Source organism: Cupressus sempervirens, chromosome 5 (genome assembly GCF_028749045.1).
Source record: "Cupressus sempervirens isolate cs-2001-9-10 chromosome 5, ASM2874904v1, whole genome shotgun sequence".
Taxonomy (NCBI): Eukaryota; Viridiplantae; Streptophyta; class Pinopsida; order Cupressales; family Cupressaceae; genus Cupressus; species Cupressus sempervirens.
The window spans coordinates 953,421,970-953,443,631 of NC_143122.1; the positions used below are offsets into that span (position 1 = coordinate 953,421,970).

A 21,662-nucleotide genomic window follows, 5' to 3' on the forward strand; every position below is an offset into this window, starting at 1 on the left:
CACCAGGTACGATGTCAAATAATGCTAAAATGCTGCTAAATCTGTGAATCACAGACTTAATTAACACAAATTGGCCTCTCAAATTTGAATGCAAGTTCAGTATGCATGTAAATTCCCCTTTAAACCAGTCAATAGATACAACACCAATTTCTTTCTTATGCACATATATAGTCAATGTGATTTGCAGCTCCCTAAAAAACCAAATCGAAGCATTAGCAACAACTCTTGATTTACCACAATTGATAAGCTTCCCAACCATAGTCTGAACAGTAAGGAGGTAGGCGAATAGCTAAACCTCAGCAGCTAAATTGCACGAGATGATATGAGCAATTCTTAGTAGTAGACTTCTCCTTAGCCACAGGAAAATACAATAGGAGAGATGACCTATTGTATACCTCAGCACAATTGCCAGTGCAACTCAGAACAAAATCTTAGATTCAAATCTACAATACTTCGGTTGTAGATCCAATGAAACAACTCAGAAACGTCACAAAGACGAAAAAACAAAATAAGATAAACAAATAATCAGATGCCTTTCCCAATGAAATGAGCTTGTATTTATAATCCTATTTTGCCAAAAGTTTCCCAAAAGTACTCAACTCTAGAAATTGCATAGTTTCCCAAGAGAACTCAACTCCAGAAACTTTCAAACACAACTTCACTTTATAACATTTAATACTTGGCTGTGGCTTATAATTAATTAAATAAATGGCCCCCTTCGAATGATGACTCAACCCTGAAATTAAGTGAAATTATAAAGTTAAATTATAACTTTATAATAAGCCATTTAATGTTTTAATAATAATTTGGCTACTAAAAATATAATAACTCTCAAAATACTCATCGTTTAAATATGTCGTTTGAAATAGGAGTGACAACTATTATTTCTCCATGTGACCATCTGACCAAATGCACTTTCCAAAAATAGAAAGGGTCAATCTCAATCAACACCGACTTACCACAAATAGCAAGTACACAAAATTAAGCCCAAACAAAGTCCAATCAGAGCCAAACAAAGACTAACTTGTAGCTTACTGAATTGTGGAGAAGACAAGACCCTCCTAAGCCAAGCCACTGCCTTAGAAGACCCTCTATTCACAATAATTAGCTTACGAGGATCACAATAATAGGCTAATCTCTCAACCTCCAATGCTGGCAAAAATAGGAACATTACACTCTATGACATTCACAAAGAATGCTCTCTAGTCTCTATTAGTTCTCTTAAGAAAACCCGACGTTCTAATGAATGCCCTTTGTTAACTGTTACCTCTAGTTTTACCGCCAAGAATTTAAATTTTGAAAGTGTGGCTTGTGCAACAGTTAGTCTCGAATAAGTGTTTTAATGTTACAACTTGCAAGTTTTTGGGCGTTAGATCTAAGCAGACCAACGGTTGGCGCCATCGCGCTATAAGGGAAATGCACGATATTTATTATAGTGCGATGACGCCCTGACGACACGTTGCAGGGGTGGGTCCGGCGTTCCGCGGGTCGGAAAAGGTTCTTAACGCCCTTGGCGCTATGTCGCTATCGCAAATCGGCCGGAAAATCTCCATAGCGACATAGCGCCCGGCGGAAATAGTCACGGCGGCGAGTTTTAACGACCGGCGGAATCAGGTGTTGCGGCGATGAATCAGGAGGAACCACGTGTGCCAGGTCAGAGGTTTCATGGCGGCGGGCAAACAAGTTTCACGGCCCGGAGGTTTCAAAAATACAGTGAGGCGCCATGGCGCCAACGGAAAACCCACGCGTTTTCCGATGGCGACATAGCGCCCAAATGGAAAGTTCATCGTGGCAAGGAATAATCAGACGGATGGGTCCCAGCGGGTACTGTGCAAGCGCAGTCGACGTGGCGAATCGGATGGGGACACATGTAAATCTCAGGGCACGCTGTCAGTGGGCGCTATGGCGCTATGGGAATTTGACCTCGATTTCCGCATAGCGACATGGCGCCTAGCTGACACGTGGTCACTTTGCGGATCAGGTCTTGGGTTGCCAGCTAGTGTTTCGTAGAACCAAATAAGGAGGTGCCATGTGTATGAGTCAGCGCACGACGTACAGCGGGCCCAGTAGTCTCAGCACGAATGGCGAGTCTTCACGATCGTCGGATCCGCAGGGATCTACGACTGGCGCTGTCTCGCTATCGAGACTTACCCAGGAGTTAACGTCGGCGACATAGCGCCCGTGCGCCACGTGTCCTGGTGGAACCATGTTTCATGCAGCTGGCGCAGTAAGGATTAAGCGATCGTCGGACCAATAGGGAAGTGCCACATGTGCCGCGGGCCCAGTGATTCACAAGGGAAAGAGGTTGCAGAATGACGAGTCTCCATGATCGTTGGATCGAGGCCGATCGACGATAGGCGCCATCGCGCTATGGCGGATATGTGCGAGGGTTATGTTGGCGACACAGCGCCTTGTCGACACGTGTCCTGTCGGCGCAGCCTAGGATGGCGGTTGGCGGTTAGTGTAACCGTCACAGTCATGATAGTATTCAAGGTGGCGCGGTTAGTCCAATGAAGGGTGGTTAACCGTGGGAGGACCTCCAGGTGGCAAAATAAAGAAATGCAATTGGCCCGCGCGGCCTAGGTGACGCATAAGGAGCGCAGTTGACCTTTTGACTTCGACGGATTGATGAACCAGGAAGCGAAGATAATCGATTTTGCCGTGCGATCTGATCTCCATGATCAATCTCGACCTACCAGAGTAAATGTAAAACACAGAATGACACTCCATCCATCCGTTGATCCATCTATCAGGTCGGAGCGCAGTTATGGCGCTGTTTTCAGTCTTCTCAGGACATTATTGGCGAAAGAGATCAAATTTTTTGGAAATTTTTTCCATGATTGTCTTCCACGGGACTCAATGACAGGTAGTTGCAGGGTCATTTCAGCAGTAAAAGATCTCAGTTACGCCTGAACTATAAAGGCAGATTTTGTACATTTTGTAAGGGTCGACTCTTCCTGATTTTCTCGGCTGCTGCTCGCAGACTTGCAGTGTAAAATCCGTTTGTCTCGGAGCTAGATAAAACATCCTGTATCATCTCTTTCGGCCATCAACGCGTATGTGTAGCGTTTTGCCTCTCATTGATGTATTGTTGAGATCAGTGGTCTGCATACTGTATCTATCGTTGGCCTATTGAATAATATACAAGTGAAATCTTCCGTTCCTGGTGTTATTCAATTGGTCTCCTGATCTGTATGTGGCTGTTGGTCGATATAAGTCTGAATGAATGTACGACCTTGAATGTTACCCTAGTTCCGTAGTGCATATATGGGCAGAAATGAGTCTGAACACTCTGTTTTGGTGCATCACCGCCTTAGATTAGACTAGGTAGATTTTCTTTAATGCTCTCTTTCTCCCTTTCCCTTCTGAGAATAGATAGGTGCGCCCTGACAGTAAGAGGAAGCCGGCCTTCTCCGGAGACTCAACCTAGTAGTTCAAGTCCCACAGCTTGAAGGTTGTTTCCATGTTTCACTAGGTTGTCCTCGCGCATAGGCCTTGGACAAGGGTGCAGACCTAAGTGACAACATTAACTTCTTATTTTGTCTCTATGAGAAATATAAAGTTCTCATCTCAAGAATGATTATCAATCCTTGATTGATAATTCATCTACCATGTAATTTCTATTTATTTTTGAAAAAAATATCAAATGAAACATACCTCTGGTTCCATTTAATTATGCATTATATTCCTTCTCAAATTTATATTGTTTTAATTCTCTATGTTCCTTCTCAAAATATATATTAATTTAGTTCTTTATTTCCTCTACTCTAATGGTTCTGTAATTTAACTCCCTTTGAATATAATTTTTTTCCAGTCCTCCCATATTTTATATGTCATGTATGTCCTTTCAAAAGTCACAACCCTTGTCCAAGGGGTTTAGCTTAGTTGGTTGGAGCAATTAGTTTCTCATTGTGGACACTCTAGTTCAAATCCCAAGAGGGACATCTTTGTGGAATTTTAAGTTGTGACTCTTGGTCTTTTATTGGTTGCATTTGTGTTGTTGTAAGAAGTGGATTCTAAGTTGTGACTCTTGGTCTTCCAATCGTTGTTTCTAGAGTGATTGCTCCAAATGAGCTTGAATAAGTTGTAATTGTTGCTCTTAAGGAGCACCTAATATGTAGACGATCTTAATATAAAAAGTCACAACCTTACATAATCATAAATCTTTTGAAATGTCACATGTCATAATTACAACCCTTTTAAAGAGACAACAATTGATTAGTAGGAGATAATCTCCACAGCAAGTCAAATTGTGATATTGCTATCAAATTAAGCCATGTAGTTTTTGAGTCAAACTCATTGACCCATATTTCATGAGTAGTGATTCAATATAAATCCATCTCTCATGATGATAAATGGAACACGTAGCACTCATTGGATCTAGGTGGTGCTTACAGAGGTGAAGCACCATGACTTCTCAGGAGGTCACCCATCCTAGTACCACTCTAGCTTGAGCACGCTTAACTACAGAGTTTCCTCCATGGTTAAACCTACTTTGCTTGCAACCCCATTCACAAAACCTTCACCAAGTGTTGTGCTTTATGAAAAATTTCATTAGAAAGCCCCTTAAGGTCATCAATTGATAAGTATGAGATAATTTCCACAAGTCAAATTGTGACATTGCTATCAAGATTTAACTATGTAGTTTTTGAGTCAAACTCATTGACCCATATTTCATGAGGAGTGATTCAACATGAATCCATCTCGCATGATAACAAATTGAACACTTAGTACTCAATTAATCTAGGTGATGCTCACAGAAATGAAGCACTAGGAATTCTTGCGAGGTCACCCATTCAAGTACTACTCCAACCACTTCATAATTACAACCTTTTCGAAGAGATAACCTTTCACAACTACAACCCTTTCGAAAGATCACATCCTTTTACAATCTTTGTTAAAGTTACTCCCTAGAAATTGAGATAAACAAGGAATAGCCAAAATAAATGCAAGAGACACAAAAAGTACTGAGGGAAAACTCTTCCAAAATTGAAGAGAAAAACCCAACCACACAACAAAAATCACTTTTATTGATCATAAAATGTTGAAGTGTACAATGCCTTTCGCTTGATGCAATATATAACAAATAGAGAGGCTTTTCACATTACAACAAAAGGTCTCTTTAATTTCCCAAAACATTACTCTTCATTTACAAATACACAATCCTCATATCTTCATACCAAAATGCATGTCATATGGCACATGTCTTTCTAATTACTATCATAAATGTCCCCTTCAGTTGAAGGCGACCATAACTTTAATAACTCCCATATTACTAGAATTAAAGATCTCTATCTAAGTTTCAATTTTTTACATTCCCTCTTAGCAAAAGAGAGATCTTTATCTAAACAGTCACGCAAGGTTGCAACCAAAAATGTCAATGATAAATTCTAATCACATAGATTCCAAAAAAACCTTAATTCAGGAAATCATTCGACATGAAAACTTGTCAGAATCACAACCATGTTTCATCACGGACTCTCTCAACGTGATGTAGTCATGGATTCTCTCAATACGACAATAAGAGAACAATTTTCTCATTTTTAGTAATTATGGAATCACTCAACATGAAAACCCACAAGAATTACAATCAGCTTTCATCATGAACTCTCTTAACGTGGTGTAGTCATGGATTCTCTCAACATAACAAGTAAGGCTTACAACCAGCATTTTATCATGGATTCTCTCAACATGATTACCAACTCCCATCACGGAATCTATGCACGTGATGTCATTATGAACTCTCTCTACATGATGCTCACTATGAATCTCTCATAAGTGAAAGAGTAATCAGGTTGATTTTATAACTTCAATTTTTTTCACATAAATAAGAACCATAATTAACAAGAAGGAAACTCACAGTTGAGACTAATTTCCATCAAGAGTCTCAATATCCTACAATATCAATAACTTATCACAGATAAGAAAACTCATTAACAACATGCATTCAATAATTGAAATACCCTCTCAATAAAGACTCCCTCTTAGCGAGGATGGCTTTGATCAACACAAAAGATGGTGATGTAACTGCCCCTTGAGGCTGAATATCTCCCTCTGAATCACAGGCTCCCTCTGAACGCAAATATGAATCATCAATGCAATATCCTCATTTCTTCTTGTTGCAGCCTCTGCAACCAAGAGAGATTGATAAAATCAATCTACCATAAAGAGATAAATACTGAAAAGTAAACACTATTTTCAATTATATAGAATACTTATCTCTTTCACATAGACTACCTTTCGTATGATGATCAAAGAACTTGCTAAACTTAATGAGGTCATAACAATCATAATCTCTGTTGTAGTCTCTTTTTGTTCAACATTATAGAGCCCGATGACAGTTCACACGAACCAAACTATATTAATGCACAATCCACAAAAGGAAGATCATACAGCACAATAAACTAAGTGTTCTACACAACACACAAATTCTGATAAACAGAACAACACCTAGGAGAGAATACATCTTGCTCAAAAATCACTTCACAGATAAGCCTAAAGCATAACATTACCATAAAAATAGATTTAAAAACATTGATCTACATACAATAGTACCTGACTCTTTTACAATAGATATTGACAATCTATGAGTGACAATAATTCAGATAAGCACTCAAAATAAATAGAGATACAAGCCTTTAACCTTCCAAAAGCTTACATCATTTCACTCGAGCAACCAAAAATAAATAAAAATGATATAGAAAATTGACAAATATTAAAGGTAAATATGATGCTAGAATAAAATAAATACCAATCGATAACAACAAAAGGCACTAGATGCCATCACCGCTGATAAAGAAGAGCGCATGATAGATACCAAAGATGAAGATTATAGCGCATTTATACCAATGTGGAAAGGTACGACAGACTTTCAACTTAACTTGAACCAAGGGATTTGCTAAAGCGGTTCCAATAACATAAATAGAATGCATACAAAAGATGGAAGGCAGATTGAATTCCCTTAGCAAGATCCCAACATGAAACTTTCTTTATTTGTGTTTCACCTCTAGAGCTCATACATCACCTTCTTCGTATTCCACGAATGAGAAAACTTTTTTCATAAATGCGTCAAACTGGAAAGAAAAACTTGCATACTACTCATAAATGCACTAGACTCATGCAATTGTACCTCCTCTTCATGATAATATATATTGCTACACTTAAGTGATAATCAAAAGATCAAAGCTGTAATACCGAAACAAACTTAAGAATGACTCTTACTCTACCACCATAATGTTGTAGATGCCTACCATACACATAGGATTCTATGAATACACGACACTGCTGAACAAAATTGAAACAAGAAAAAAATATAGGAAGCTCCCAAAAGAAATCATTGCATCTGGCATCATTTATACTTATCGAAAGTTACTAAAAATTGTTAGTACATACTAACAATTGTGCGGTCTAATTCTCTAAAAGTTCCATATAATTTGAACTTGATGACTATTTATATTTGACATTGATGATCAAGAGTGAGTTGTTTCACCTTGAAGTAGATTTGAAGAACCGTTGGTAGATCACCAAAGACAAGTACAGTAAGAAGACGAAATCATCTCCTGAACACATAAAGAAACACCCATTGACTGCTGAATAGAACCATATGAAAAATGAAGAGCTAATGATACACCAATAGCCGTCTCAGGTCAATCTTATATGTTATGCCTTCTATACTACTCGGGTAGAGGGCAACACACTTTTCCTTAACATGATGGTTTACAATGCTCTGACTTACAAGTGATTCATCAACAGAAGCAAATAAATTTTTCATGTTTGATACAAAATAAATTCTCTACCACATGAAGGAAAAAATAGACATTGGAAGATAAATAGAAGAGACATAGTTAACTCATCAACAATTAAAAAAAAAAAAGACTCAACATCATGGAATAGAGAAAGTTAGAGAGAAATTGAAGTTTGCAAAAGCATCATAGCTAATGATGATATCTATTGTAGCTACCAAGATAGGTATGAATGTTAGCTCCTCCCATTAACAATAATCACCACATATGGATTGCTTGTAAAATATTAATTATAAATTGCTATAGATACACAAACTAATGAACAAAAGAAACTCCCTTATTTGTTGTTATTCGACCTGGATTTGATACCATGTAAAAGTCAGTACCCAGAAATTGAGATAAACAACAATAGGAATATCCAAAATAAATTTAAGGGATGCACAAAAATTACCCTGGGAAAACCCTTTCAAAATTGAAGGCAAAAACCTAGCCACACAACAAAAATCACTTTTATTGATCATAAAATTTTCAAATGTACAATGCCTTTCAATTGATGTGATATATATAAATAGAGAGGTGTTACTAAATTTTTGCACACGTGTAAAATTAAAGTATGAAGACAGAGAAAGTGCATGAATGCCATTCATTTCACACTGGAATGTCCTTGTATTATTCATCGTGATAGATGCAACTAATATTTGTAAATGATGAAATGGAATGAAATGAAATGCTGAAAGTAAAAGCCTCTCACACGATTGGCTGTGAGAGTAGCCTACCGATACTAATGCTTCCTATCTATGCAAATGACAAGACATGAAAGGAAAAGCAAACGAAGATGTATAGAGTCAAGGGGAACCAACCATTGCCTGATGTAATGACTGGTTATCTTCTTTTTCTGATTCAGATCTCTTGCCGCTACATTGAGTTGATTCATCAACTGTGTCCTGCAAGCATGTAGAATGGGTTAGATCAAAAAATCTAAGCAATGGAGGTAACCTTATCTCATACATTATTGTCTACTTTACTATCATATCATTACACTAGCATAGAAAGGAAAAATGAGATATATCAGTCATTGCATTATGCCCAAGTACAAAGAATTAAATAGAGCTTTAGGTTCATGAATGTATTACTGAATGACAACAACAATATGTTCACAAAATATGCTGAAATAACAAAATAGTGAACTATTGTTAATAGAACAACATGGTCACACTGGCAACAAAAAAGGAATCATAGGGCTGGAAGCTATGAACTAGACAGAAGTAGATCAATTCTGCAAGAAAAGGTGTTTAATATGCAAACAAAAGGATTCAGAATGAGCAATTAAGTGTATTAAGCAAGATAATCAGAACAATAGTATGTCAACATGGAGAAGCATCCGCATTAAAGTATTAGGTTATAGTAACAAGGTGCATTGAGAAATGATTTTCAAAGCAATATCACAGGCTAATCAAGCCAATTTGAGCATATAAATAGCTGAACCAGTAATCATTCCATGAATAGCAAAGTGAACAATGAATCACTAGGTTTATCCAAGAGTAACCGTGTTCTTTAACACAACAAAGTTTGTTAATTGTTGTTTTGGACAACAAGATAAAATAAACACTTGAGAGGGCTCATGAATCTTCAAAGGAAAGAAAAAACAAGACTCTTCAAAGGGTTGGACACGGATTTGAAGTTGAATATTGAATTTCATAATTTTGCATTAATGCAGGAGTGATAAGTGTGTCAAAATTCATAAGTTGTGACCCTTATCAAGAACCCTGGAAAGAAGGATGTAAAAACTGCAATACCTATATCAGAGCTTTATTCGAAAAGCATGCTTCCAAGGATTTAATCAATATAAATATGTAAATACATGAATGGCAGCTTTGTAACAATAAGAAATTTCTTGAAAAAAGCCATACAATAAAACCCTATTTTTATGGCAAAGAAGGCACAGTTAAGGGTTTGGAATATACATTGGAGCACAAGAATGTAGTCACAAAGTTGGAATACCTGGTCAGGGAGCTATCAATGCCATAGCCATGCTTTGGCGAGTCACAAAGAAGTAGAAAATGAATAATTTTCTGAGTTGTAAAAAAATAAAAATAGACAAATATAATCAATAGCCATTGTTTACAAATCCAATCTGCAATATGATAAGTGATAGAAAGGTGGCATGAAAAGAGAGGATGTGATTCTGAACAATACAAATGAACAGACATTTAGGGCATAGTACTTGCAAGGGAAAAACAACTTTTTAATTTCATTAGAATCATTGGCAAAAAAACGCACAGAGATAGCTACATTCAAACAATATAACGACTTCAAAAAACTTCAGAGAATCATTTGGTTTTCATTCATGGCGGCTATTGGTATAGGAGAAACAAAAATATCAGAGGAAAATGCCTGAAATGTACTTCAAATTTGCAAGAAAATCTCCAAATTTCTCTCCTAGCTATGCACTCCATTAGACAAGACAAGATCATCAAGCAAAAGATTTCAAAGCAAACCCTTAGAGTTACGAAGTTTCTCCATGATCTCCTTCCAAAAAGATCAAATGCATAAATTGCAAAGTTTAGGCCATAAAAGGGGTGGACTCCAAATTTTATTGACATCTCTTCATGAGTCTGAAAATGAGAGGGGTTTAACTTCATTAAGGAATATGTTGTTATCAACCAAACTCTATAGGTTATTTAAGTTAGAAGGGTCTTTTATTAATGTAAATATTGCCATTATTTTAAAATGTAATTTAATATTATTTGAGTGATATTGTTATAAATCACCTTGTGATATTAAAGTCTTTGATGCAATATGGAATCAAGAGAAGAGTCGGTGACTTTTATGCCAAATGGAGGTATCTTGGATTAAGTCTTGGTGAAGGAGTAATGACATTCATTAGGGGTCAAAGTTATTCAAAAAGGAGAGTGGTGGGAGATCTTTATTGCTTATTTTGAGCTTGATAACTTGTTCATAGAGGTTGAGTTGGTTTGGAGACATAAGGAGGGTATATAGGCTTTTAGAGAAAGTTTAGGAGTAAACTAAGATTATGAGTTTATTATGATTGTTAAAGGGTTTCTGTGAGCTTTCAAAGCATTTTTAGTGTATTTTAAGCCAAGTGTTGAGTTCCCTATGGGTTGGAGGGACTTTTTCAAGACGGATATCCTCCTTTCATGGCTTCTAGACTCCATTTTCGGAGCCTTTTATTCTAGCATTCGACAATAGAGGTGGAGTTCGAGTTTGTACTTAAGAAGTTTAGCAAACTCATTTTTGGAGTTCTTGGTTATGCAATTTTGGCTCCTAGTGATTTTTCTCTATCTTTTGGGAATATTGTTGCATGATTCTATAACTCAGATTATGATATTCAGAATCTACCTTGGAGACTATTTCTGCATAATTTTTATCATCTTCTTGTCATTTGCAGAGTTGTGTTCATGTGATTTGATCAAACTGTTAGTGAAAGCCTTATTTTCCTTTCATTTATGTCTCACTTCTGTGTCATGTCCCCTTTTTAGTGACATGTTATTTTCAGTGAATTTGCCTATCATGGACTCTCGTAGGCAGATGTTTTTGGTGAGAGAGTCATTTTGATGATTATTTGGGGATTGGATGGTCTTATTTGCTCTTGGAGAGATGGAGTTTGTTATATTTTGTCTTATGCGGGGCCAAAATATTATAATTTTTAGTTGAGTTGCACTTTTTATTTTATAAAGTTACTTTTTATAAAAGTGCATTATAAAGGGATTTCATAAGAATATTTATGGATACTTCTAGAAGTTCTTAGAGGCTTCTTAGGAAAGTGAATAAATAGGGTGCTTGGCCTCTCATTTGGACATCCCAAGTTTTGAGATTACACTACTTTTCTCTTTGAGCATTTGTGGCGCCATCTTGGTCTGCAGATTGTTATTTGATCTTTGGGAACGGAGTCTCCTAAGGATTTGTATAATTGAGGAGGTGAAATATCCTTTGAAGGGTTGCACTTTGGAAGTGGTGTTCAGCTACTTCAAGTTGAGCTTATTTGGGCATTTCAAGCAAGGTTCGATTTTCAGCCTGGACACACATTTTTGCTCACATCTCACTATTGGCTGGGGGTTTGATTTTAATTTTCTGGGAGAATTTTCCTTGGAGCTCGGCGATTATTTCTATGTCATTTTCGGCACCTTTCAGCCCAGCATTTATTTTTGCCAGGAGCCGTACCAGTCTGTACTTGTACGGCTATACCTGCAAGCTGTACGGTCAGCGAATTGGAGGGCAGTTTGGAGTTGCAATTTCATCATTTCGTCTTCAGCATTCAGTCTCCAGCATTTGCTCAATCCAAGTTCTTTCATTTCAGTTCGTAGTTGCAAGAAATTCTCATTTGCATTCAGCCAATAAGGGTTTGTTGTAATGTGCCATGTTGTAATACCTTGAGATCAAAATCGCATATCATATGTAAAAGCATTTGGTTATCATTGAATGAATATATTGGCACTATTTTACATCAATTATTTGAGTAGATTTGTTGCACAACAATTTTCTTTATTCAGCATTTTACTTTCAGCAGTGTATTTAGTTTGTAGGCCAAGTGTTTGATGAAATTCCACAGTTCAGTATTAGTGGTTTTTAGTGGCCTAATGGTAAGGGCCATTACATTATGTACCTTTTCGATGATAAATGTATGGCACAGGTTGTAGGTTGTGTAGAGTTGATGTAATGTGGTCTCTATTGTGAAAGATTAATTTTGCTTTACTGAGCAAATATCCATTGCAACCTTTCTACAAAATATTTATGTGCATGCATGTGTTAGGCAAGTTGGGTGAGTTTAAAAATTGTTTCACTGCTTTCAAGTGTAAAAGTTCTCTAAATATCGCTGATTCAAACTTTAGGTGCATCACCATAGGTTTAGTTTTTGTTTACCTTTATCTTTCTATCCCTTTCCCTCATAAGTTTTCAACTTTTAAGTGAAGCATCTGATAGGAACCGGCCTAGAAACTGGAGGTCTCACTTCAACTGCACATCCTAGATCAAAGTGATTCCCATGTTATACCAGAATTATTGAACTCTTTCAGTTTTAGTACTGATTGCAAATTCTAGTAATTAACAAGAGTCTCTTCACATTACAACCGAAGGTCTCTTTAATTTTGCATAAACATGACTCTTCATTTACAAATACATAATTCTTAATATTTTCATGCCTTTAATCATATGACACATCTTTACAATTATTATTATAAATGTCTTTTTCAGCTGAAGGTGACCATAAAGATAATAATGCCCATATTTTTAGAGATAAAGATCTGTATCGTTGCTACAATCTTCAACAATTTCAAGCTTTTGAAAAATTCCCTTATTTTCTTCTCATACATTTCCTCTTCCATTAATCCTTCTTTTACTCCTATCTTCTTCTCGTATTCCTTCCTCTTTCAAATGAAATCTCCTACTTTTTATATCCTAATTTAAAGGAGTCATATATCTTTATTACATATCTTGTGACTTTCCATTAGATTTAGTTATTTTATATTATTTAATTTATGCTTTATTATCCTTTATTATTAAATCCTAAATAAAAAGGTGATATAGTTTTTTCAATATTCTCTCTTATAGTTAATTTTATTTACTTATTCATTCATTGTAATCTTATTCTTAGTCAATTACTTTAAATCTTATTTAAATAGATTATTTATTATTATTTGTATTATTATACTAATATTTTATTATTATTCTTATTTGTATATTTAAATGCTAATTTTAATATATGATTTTATTTCAGTATTTATTTAATACTATTTTATTAATTTGATTATTATTAATTATATCTTAAAATGGGGACATGATAACATGCAATGTATTTGAAAATTACCACTTGTAACCTTGGATGGACTTTATGAGATCATTTACCTGTAACTTAAAACATGTAATTGATCCCAAAATTGCCACCTTTTACGCATTCAGTAAATGATTTAAACACATACATGGGTTTCTCATCTATAATTACATACAATTTAAATTTTAAAAAGAAGATAGGTAACCAAGAAAAATCAATAGAAGACTTGAAGGTTGGCAAAAATGACGCACTTGTAGTCTGGGAAGAAAAGCCTGTCCTAGCAAGTAGTGTGGATGAAAACTTGATCAAAACCTACAAAAACAATGTTTAAAAGACGTAAAATCCAAGCCAATACAAGGGATAGCTGATTGCCTTAGAGAAACGTCATTTAGGACACCAAAACATAGAGGAACCACTTATGAATTCATGTGAAAATTGCATAGGGCTGTCCAATTTTGTTGGTTCAAAATTGAGGCCAACATTCATCACATAAACATGATCAACCCCAAATCAAACAATGTGTCATATCAAGTGAAGAATGAGTCTCATGAATGCCAATCTCCAAAGACAATGAAGAAGGGTTTCCAACTCTGATGAAACTGTCATCAAATACAATAGAAATCCCCTCAAACGTGTCTCCCAAATCTGAAGTGTGAGACTCCAGAAGCTATGAATCAATGTCTAGAAAATAAGAATCCTATTCAGGAAGACAAATAGATATCTCTTGTAATGTCCCTCTAGAATTACCAATAAGAGATTAATGTGTCATCTCAACTAGAGAAGTAGGAGCTGCAAGTGGACTCACTAGATCATCGTTTCTCTTAAGTGTTGTGTAATATTCAATCTCCTCTAAAGTATCACCATTATAGGGAATGTGATGTACATCATCAAGTGAAAGGATACAATCCAAAAATAGGATCATCGAGGAATGCAAGAAAATGCGGATCTCCAAAATGCTCCCAAATAGTGGTCCAAATTATGTGTGAGCAATAAATACATGTGATCTTGGAGCAAAATGCACGGTGTAAATATGAACTTAGATTCAAACTAATCAATCCTCTAATGTGACCAAACTTATCTTCCCAAACTATTTTTTTCCACTTCCTTTGGCTTAGGAATGATTCCATAAAGATGAGGCAAGAAATTAAGTCATCTTTCATATGTGATGATTCCTTTTGCTCGTCATTTATAATTGCTCTTAGCTAAAGCTTTTGATTATGGGAAAATAGGTTTTGGAGGGCCACTGGAACCCTTTTACAAAAATAAGCTTAAGATAGGTAGAATTACGGAACACCCATCAGACCTTCACAACCAAAAACAACAAGGCTAGCCAACGACAAAAGGCTAGCCTGAGAAAAACGCAGCAACAAAAGGGCCAAGCCCCACACAACAAAAGGCACACACACATAGAAAAGGCCCTAGAGAAACTGATACCCAAGGCTTTTGAGAAGCTCAGCCGCTTCTTCCTCCAACTAATTCATAGTCTCTACCACCATCTTCAACTCTTTGACCTTAGATGCCACAGAAGACTCTTTCCTTTTGTAGTTGGACTTGGTTCTTCTCCCCTGGCCAGAGGGATTTTCCACAGGGGGAGTGTTATCATCAATAACCTGGATAAAAACTTTATCGTGCTTCTCCAGTTTACCAACCAGAAACTTAACACGCTCATTAGAGGCCATTAAAATTTTGCAACTTTGGTTTGCAAATGCCCATGAGAGGCGAATCCAAACCTGCCACCTTGTTTTCCAGCACCTTGACTTTGTCCTCCACTTTGATGAAAATTACCCTTAGCTATAGTTATTACAAAGGGATGTGTTCCATATTCCATGATTATATAAATGATGCACTTCTAAAATTACACATTGAGATCAACAATTGATTAACCCCTAAAATATACTTTACAAAACAATGCAAAGTGGATTTCTAATTTCAATAATTGCTACTACTCAGATTAGGCTCTAGCAGATTCTAATTAACAATGCATAAGATCCCACAAAGATTGAAGCAAATACAAGTGCCAAAATAAGCCAAAATAAGCCATATGCTAAAAGTGATATGTCTACTTACATTGGCTACAAACGAGATCTTTCACTTTCAAAAATAACAACACCTGAAAATGTGTCCACGCGTGCCTAAATGGAGCCCCTATAAGTTGCAACAATTAGGATTAGATAGTTATAGTCATGATAAACTGAAATTTCTTATCAATTTGACCATTAAATTTAAATATAATACCACCATTGGAAAGTTCATGAAGTTCTACCCCAAATTAGAAAGAATTGCTCAAAAAAGGGATTTGAAATGAGCACGATAAGAGTCTTTGAAGTTGAATTGCAAAATCAAAAACTCAATGTTGAGGGGGAGAAATTCAAACCCTTGATGACGTTGGCAAAGCGTACTATTGAATTTGATGACCATATAGCAATCACGGAGAGAAAATTACCTTTTGTAGATGACGGTTGGATGGGTGTCAAATTTAATGATGCATGCAACTCTTGGCAGAACATAAATGGTCCTTTCGGGATGACATTGCATCCAATTGGGTTGCTGACATGGCTGAGCCATACTTGCGGTGCTCTAACATGGTACAGTCACTGTGTATAGTCTCGTTGTTGCCACGTGTCAATTTCTTATTAGATGTTGACAGTCTAATGTGGTGCATCTTGGGGTTTGGGGACTATCGTAGAGGAGTACTGATAGTGGCAATGGTGGCCACGGATCAGGACAGCGACCTTGGTGGTTGGTGGGGTGCGACATAGGGACTAAGGGAATCATTCCACATTGAAAAAATCATTATAGTTTGTGTTTTTTTAAAATTTTTATCGGTAATAGTTTGTGTTTTCTTTATTTATAAACACAAACTCTCATTAAAATTGCACAGAGATTGTTGTTCTGAGATCCTTGTTTGTTGTGTATGTACAGTCATTCGATGTCATTAGCCAGTAAGTGTGCTTGTCAAAATATGATTCTTGTTGGACTAAGGATGTTGTCTTATCTCTGATGCCTCCACTATGCTTCAATTGGGATATTAGATTTGACAAATAATAGGGGTCAAGGGTGGAAGTTCCTAAAATACTTTTGTCAGAATATATAATGAAATACTTTGAAACAACCTCTTGGATGCAATGATGATGCCCAAGTAGCTTAATTTTTCACCCACAATTGAATCAAGCCAAATTTTCTCCTCTTGAAGAGTCTTCACACCTTGAGAGCTCTGATGCCATGTTAGAGTTTTAGGCAACTCTACAACACCCTTAGGATCAAATGAAATGGCACAATAACTCCCACAAGAGAATGGCAAGACAATTTCAACAATATGCAAGAATGATATTATTGCTAATAGACATAATTTTATTACAATACCGTAGCTCATGAATTGATTTATGATGTAGATGTGCTTTCTTATATAGACAAGGAAATAAGAGACAATTCAGGAGTAGATAAGTTATCACCAACACAAGGTGGAATCACATGTCCAACAAAGGTGGATCATCCTCCATTATGCAACAAAGCATGTACAACATATGGAGGATGATAATGCGATAAGTGCACTAAAGGTAGATCTTAGTCATAAAGTGGAGTGTGATAACAACTATCACCACCTAAAGTGGAATTTCTCCTACACCATGTGCAAATATAGGTGCAAACTCTTAGGCGCTTCATATGCAAACTACTATGGACTGCATTATCGTAGGTAAGTTTAAGTAAACTGTTATTAATGAATATTTAACTACACCAACAGAAACATTCTAACTTATGATTAAAGCGGGAGTATCTGAAGGTTTAGTCACAAAATGCCTCTTGAAATGTGCAGAAGTGTGAAGGAACATCTGCAGAGCAATCAAATTCCATCATAGGACATTAAAAATTAATTAAATATTAATGACATTTCTATCACCTGTAGTTTAGCTCCATTTTCTTCTCTTATATGCACAGATGTTTTGGCAGTACAACTTGGAGGATTGAACTTGTTAATGTATACCTCATAGCTAATATGGTTTGGTATAGTGTTTTGAATATAAACATTGTGATACAGCCTTCTCTTTCATTTATTTGTATTGATTGTAGAATCTAGATGACTTATTGTTAATGAAATGGATTGATGCGGATGGTTTTTTAAACCCATATAAAAGTGTTACAAGACCAAATGTCCAACTGGATGGACAAAGGAATCTTGGTAGAAATCAGAGAGAGAGAGCCAATGCTAAGTAGAATCCAAAGTCTTAGAACTAGGATGGAATTGAAACTTAAAACAAGTTTTTTCAAGTACGTAACATTTAAGGTTAAGTTGATTGTGAAATCATTAAAAGTGAGATATATTTAAAATTTATTAAATTATTTTTCAGTTGAATGCATTTTTAGTATAATTGATACATTTATATTTTTCTCTGGCATTTGGATGATCTATCATCAAAGTCTGTCGAATATCTTACATTGAAGGTTCACCTTCAATCCCATATCTCATGATTCAAACAAGGACATCTGGAAACCTTGTATGTGAACTAATGGGGAGTAAGTAGATTCATCAGTCACCAGCGTAAGACAATGAAATATATCAGCATTATCATTACCCAGGCAATATAAACCACCATTTACTACTATAATATGATATTGTAATTTTTCCTTTCTATAAGTGATGTGACCTGTTACAGTGGCATGATGTTTCTTGCAGTGCTTTTCAAGGCCCTGTTTCCATTAACTTAACCCGGAAGTATGAGTTGATGATAACTTTCCTAATTATGAATTGATGATTTATTTAAATAATCTCATTTTTCTTCCCGTTAATCTTACAGGTGAAAAACTTGCTCACTATTCGGCCTGAAGATAATACATCCATAAAAGATGTGACCATTCGGAAAATTCCCAGGTGAATTGTTGTTAAATGGTTCTTGTTGAACTCTACTTGTCTGGCAATTTTCAATTCCTCTGCATCAATGATTTTGTTTTGTCAGATTTAAATATATTTTATAAGAACTTTGTCTTTACCAGCATTTGAGAGTAGATCACATGCCATGGTTTTGCAGTCCATATGCCAGACTCTTGACATATAAATGACATTATTATTCATAGATTGATGAAAGTTTCGCTTATCTTGCACTAAATAGTCTAATTCCGAACAATTGGTTTTTTAATTTCACTCTGAATCCTAATTTCACCTGTAAAAGATACCCATTGCTCAAATGATCCAGTAGTGTTTAATTTTTGAGTGGAGTTTACACAGGGGTGTACAGTGATGTGTCCCCACAGGTTGCCTGTATGTTCCCAAGCATTTCATGTTTCAGAGATAAGACATGTCAGAAATCTCTATGAGCTGCCCCAGATATAATCTATCTGTCCACAGATGTCCTGGAATCAGCACTCAGCTTTCTGGAAACATCATTGATGTCCTTTAACCATCCCTGGACAACAATCACAGTTTCTAAGAAAACTTAAAAATCAAGGAAAATTCAAAATGGAAGCAAATGACCATGAAATACATTTCTGTTTCCTTCCATGAATTCATCCTTTGGAAGGCAGACCCATTCTATATTAAAGGAAGATACCAATCTGCACTAGGGAACATTGCAAAAGCCTATTATGAAAAAGAAATGTTTCCAAAGGCCGAACAATAAAACTTATAAGTTATGGAAGGTTTAAGGTCTCACATTACTGGATTCTATCCCACAAAAAAAAAAACATTACATCAATTGAGCGGATCTGATTATTGGTTCCCATTTGTCCAGAAGCCTGCACATCCACAAGCACTTTACGTAGAGGAGGGTTAATTTTGACACATGAAAATGGAGATGATGGGAAATGATATTTGAAAACTAAATTTCAAGATTCTGCTTTGGTGCAGGCAAAATTGAGGCATAATAGCAACTCATCTAGTTACTATATTATTTTTATGATATTCTACATTTTGCAGTTGTAGCCTTGCAGTGTTTTGTTGTGTATGCACATTGATAGTGCAAACTCAATGAAAATATTGAACTTTCAAAAAATTGTATGTTAAACTCTCCTATGAATTCTTAATTCAGTAATTTTATCTGATATGATTATTATTATATAATGATTTAGGTGAAAGTCTTATCATATGGATAATTGAAGTTTCTTAGTTTTTGAAATTTCCCCATTTTTAAATTTCCGTCCCCTTGCTGTCCTGCCAGAAAAGGACCTCCCTGAAATGTGTCCCTCCATTCCTGCCATCCCTGTCCAGAAAACAGTGGAACATGGAGTCTATATCTACATGGCTAGGTCATTATATCTGTTTTCGTGGTCCTAACCAAGTTATGCATTTGACATTGTGGTGATGTTGAAATCCTCTACTCCTAGCTATTGTTATTGAAGTCCTGGCTATGCTAAAGCTTTGAGCATTTATGTGTAATATCCCTGCCATAAAATAAATGAAATATTAAACTTTGTATGTGGGACTGATTGATTTAGTATAACTTGGGACCCATTTCTATTTTAATTAATTTGTAGGTGTTATGTCATGTGTTGGCACATTGTTTCTCCATTGGGAGTTTCCCTCTGACATGTTATGTGTCCGCCGGTTTGGATGTTGTAGGTATGCATCTGATTTTTAATATATTTTGAGCCTATTTGCGATTCTGATTGTGCGCCATTTCGGAAGTGAAAGATCGTCCCTATTCAGCATGTCGCAGTTTCAGTGGGTGTCATCCCCAGCCTATTTTTCTTTGATTTCATTTGCTTAGCTCTGGAAAATTGGATCGTCATTGTTTGCGACTATAGCTATCTATCTCTAATGGCCCCTCTATTTACCCTTTAGTTAGAGGTTGATTTCTTAAACTTTAATTGTAAGAAACTTCTTCGATTAAGCCTTGTATATATTTATATATAAGTATTATTCTCAAAGTTTGTCAATACTACCCCTTTTAGATTTCTTTTATACCCGTAGAACCTCTTTCATTTAATTATAGGTTAAGTATTTCTCATAAATTTGATGATGAAACTCTGATAAGTCCCACAAAGCCAAGATATCTAAGCCAAGATATTTATGTTAGTAATTTGTAATATCCCCTATCCGATCCTCAAACAGTTGGCACTGAATTCTTTAGACTCAAATGTCTTTCTCTCTATGAACAAAAACATTTATTTATGCATTCCCCTTAAATAAATAATAACCTTACTGATTTTGTATGTAGGTTGCCTTCCCTGTTTCCTCCCAATCGACAATCATTGCTGGTCTTGTAGTATCTTTAGTGTTACTGTGGTGTAGCTTAAAGAAATACTTCTGCCTGTATTATCCCTGACTTGGTGTACTTTGAATTTCTTTATGTACGATTGAATTGGATGTAGTATCTGATATGTGAATGTAAAAATAATGCTTGTCTTCTCGAAATGCTCTCCCAGATTTATTCTTCTGATCACCTATCGTTGCTTCCATAGTCCTTACAATGGATATTCTTTCTTTCCTTCATCTGTAGAAGTCCTTCTTAGTGGTTCTGGGTGTGTCTTCTATATTTAAATGTATTCACTTTTGACTCCAATATAATGATAGATAACGCTAAGCTCGATAGCAAACACTGAAGGTGAAATGTAAAATCCAAGTTAAAATATTGTTCACTGGCTGGGCTGTTGTGTGTATGGTCCTTAACTTATTCGTCGTGTCTGCATATATATTATTAAGTCACTCTGTAGGATGTGAAAATTCTCACGCCAGCTCACTTCAATCTCCTATTGTTTCCTACAAATAATATTTCCAATTGATAGTCCCTTAGCATGTCCATTGGATGCCAAATTGTATAATATTTTCCTTTAAATCACAATCTATTTATCTCTGTCTATGCGTGTATCTGGGATTCTTTGAATTCTTGTCTTGGTGCCTATAGCTTATCACAATTTTCTGATATGTCATGATGCGTATGATCCATCTATTAGTTTCTCTACTTGTCTGAACTTTCTTAGCGTTATTGAATTTGTTGCTAGGTGCTTTTGTTGCGGCTCCATAGAATATGAATATGCCCTCCCATGCTTGCCTGTAGTATGACTATGCTTAAGCTCCCAGTTTGGTGTCTTTTCCTTGAACGCTGCTTCTTGTTGCTGATGAAGCATCACTATATTTGATGACTATTGCTCGCTCCTTGTATTTTATGATTTGTATGATTCGATGCCTTCTCCCCCCTCTA

General features: G+C 36.0%; 1 protein-coding gene across 3 annotated transcripts in view; it reads left to right on the plus strand.

Annotated features, from left to right (window-relative positions):
- LOC149559119 (DUF21 domain-containing protein At2g14520-like) overlaps positions 1–21,662 on the plus strand; it is a 267,823-nt gene that overhangs the window by 162,148 nt on the left and 84,013 nt on the right. For all 3 annotated transcript variants that reach the window (XM_089833060.1, XM_089833061.1, XM_089833062.1), the window contains one exon: positions 18,324–18,397. In XM_089833060.1, the coding sequence (XP_089689186.1) occupies positions 18,324–18,397 (74 nt within the window). The remainder of the gene's footprint in view (positions 1–18,323; positions 18,398–21,662) is intronic.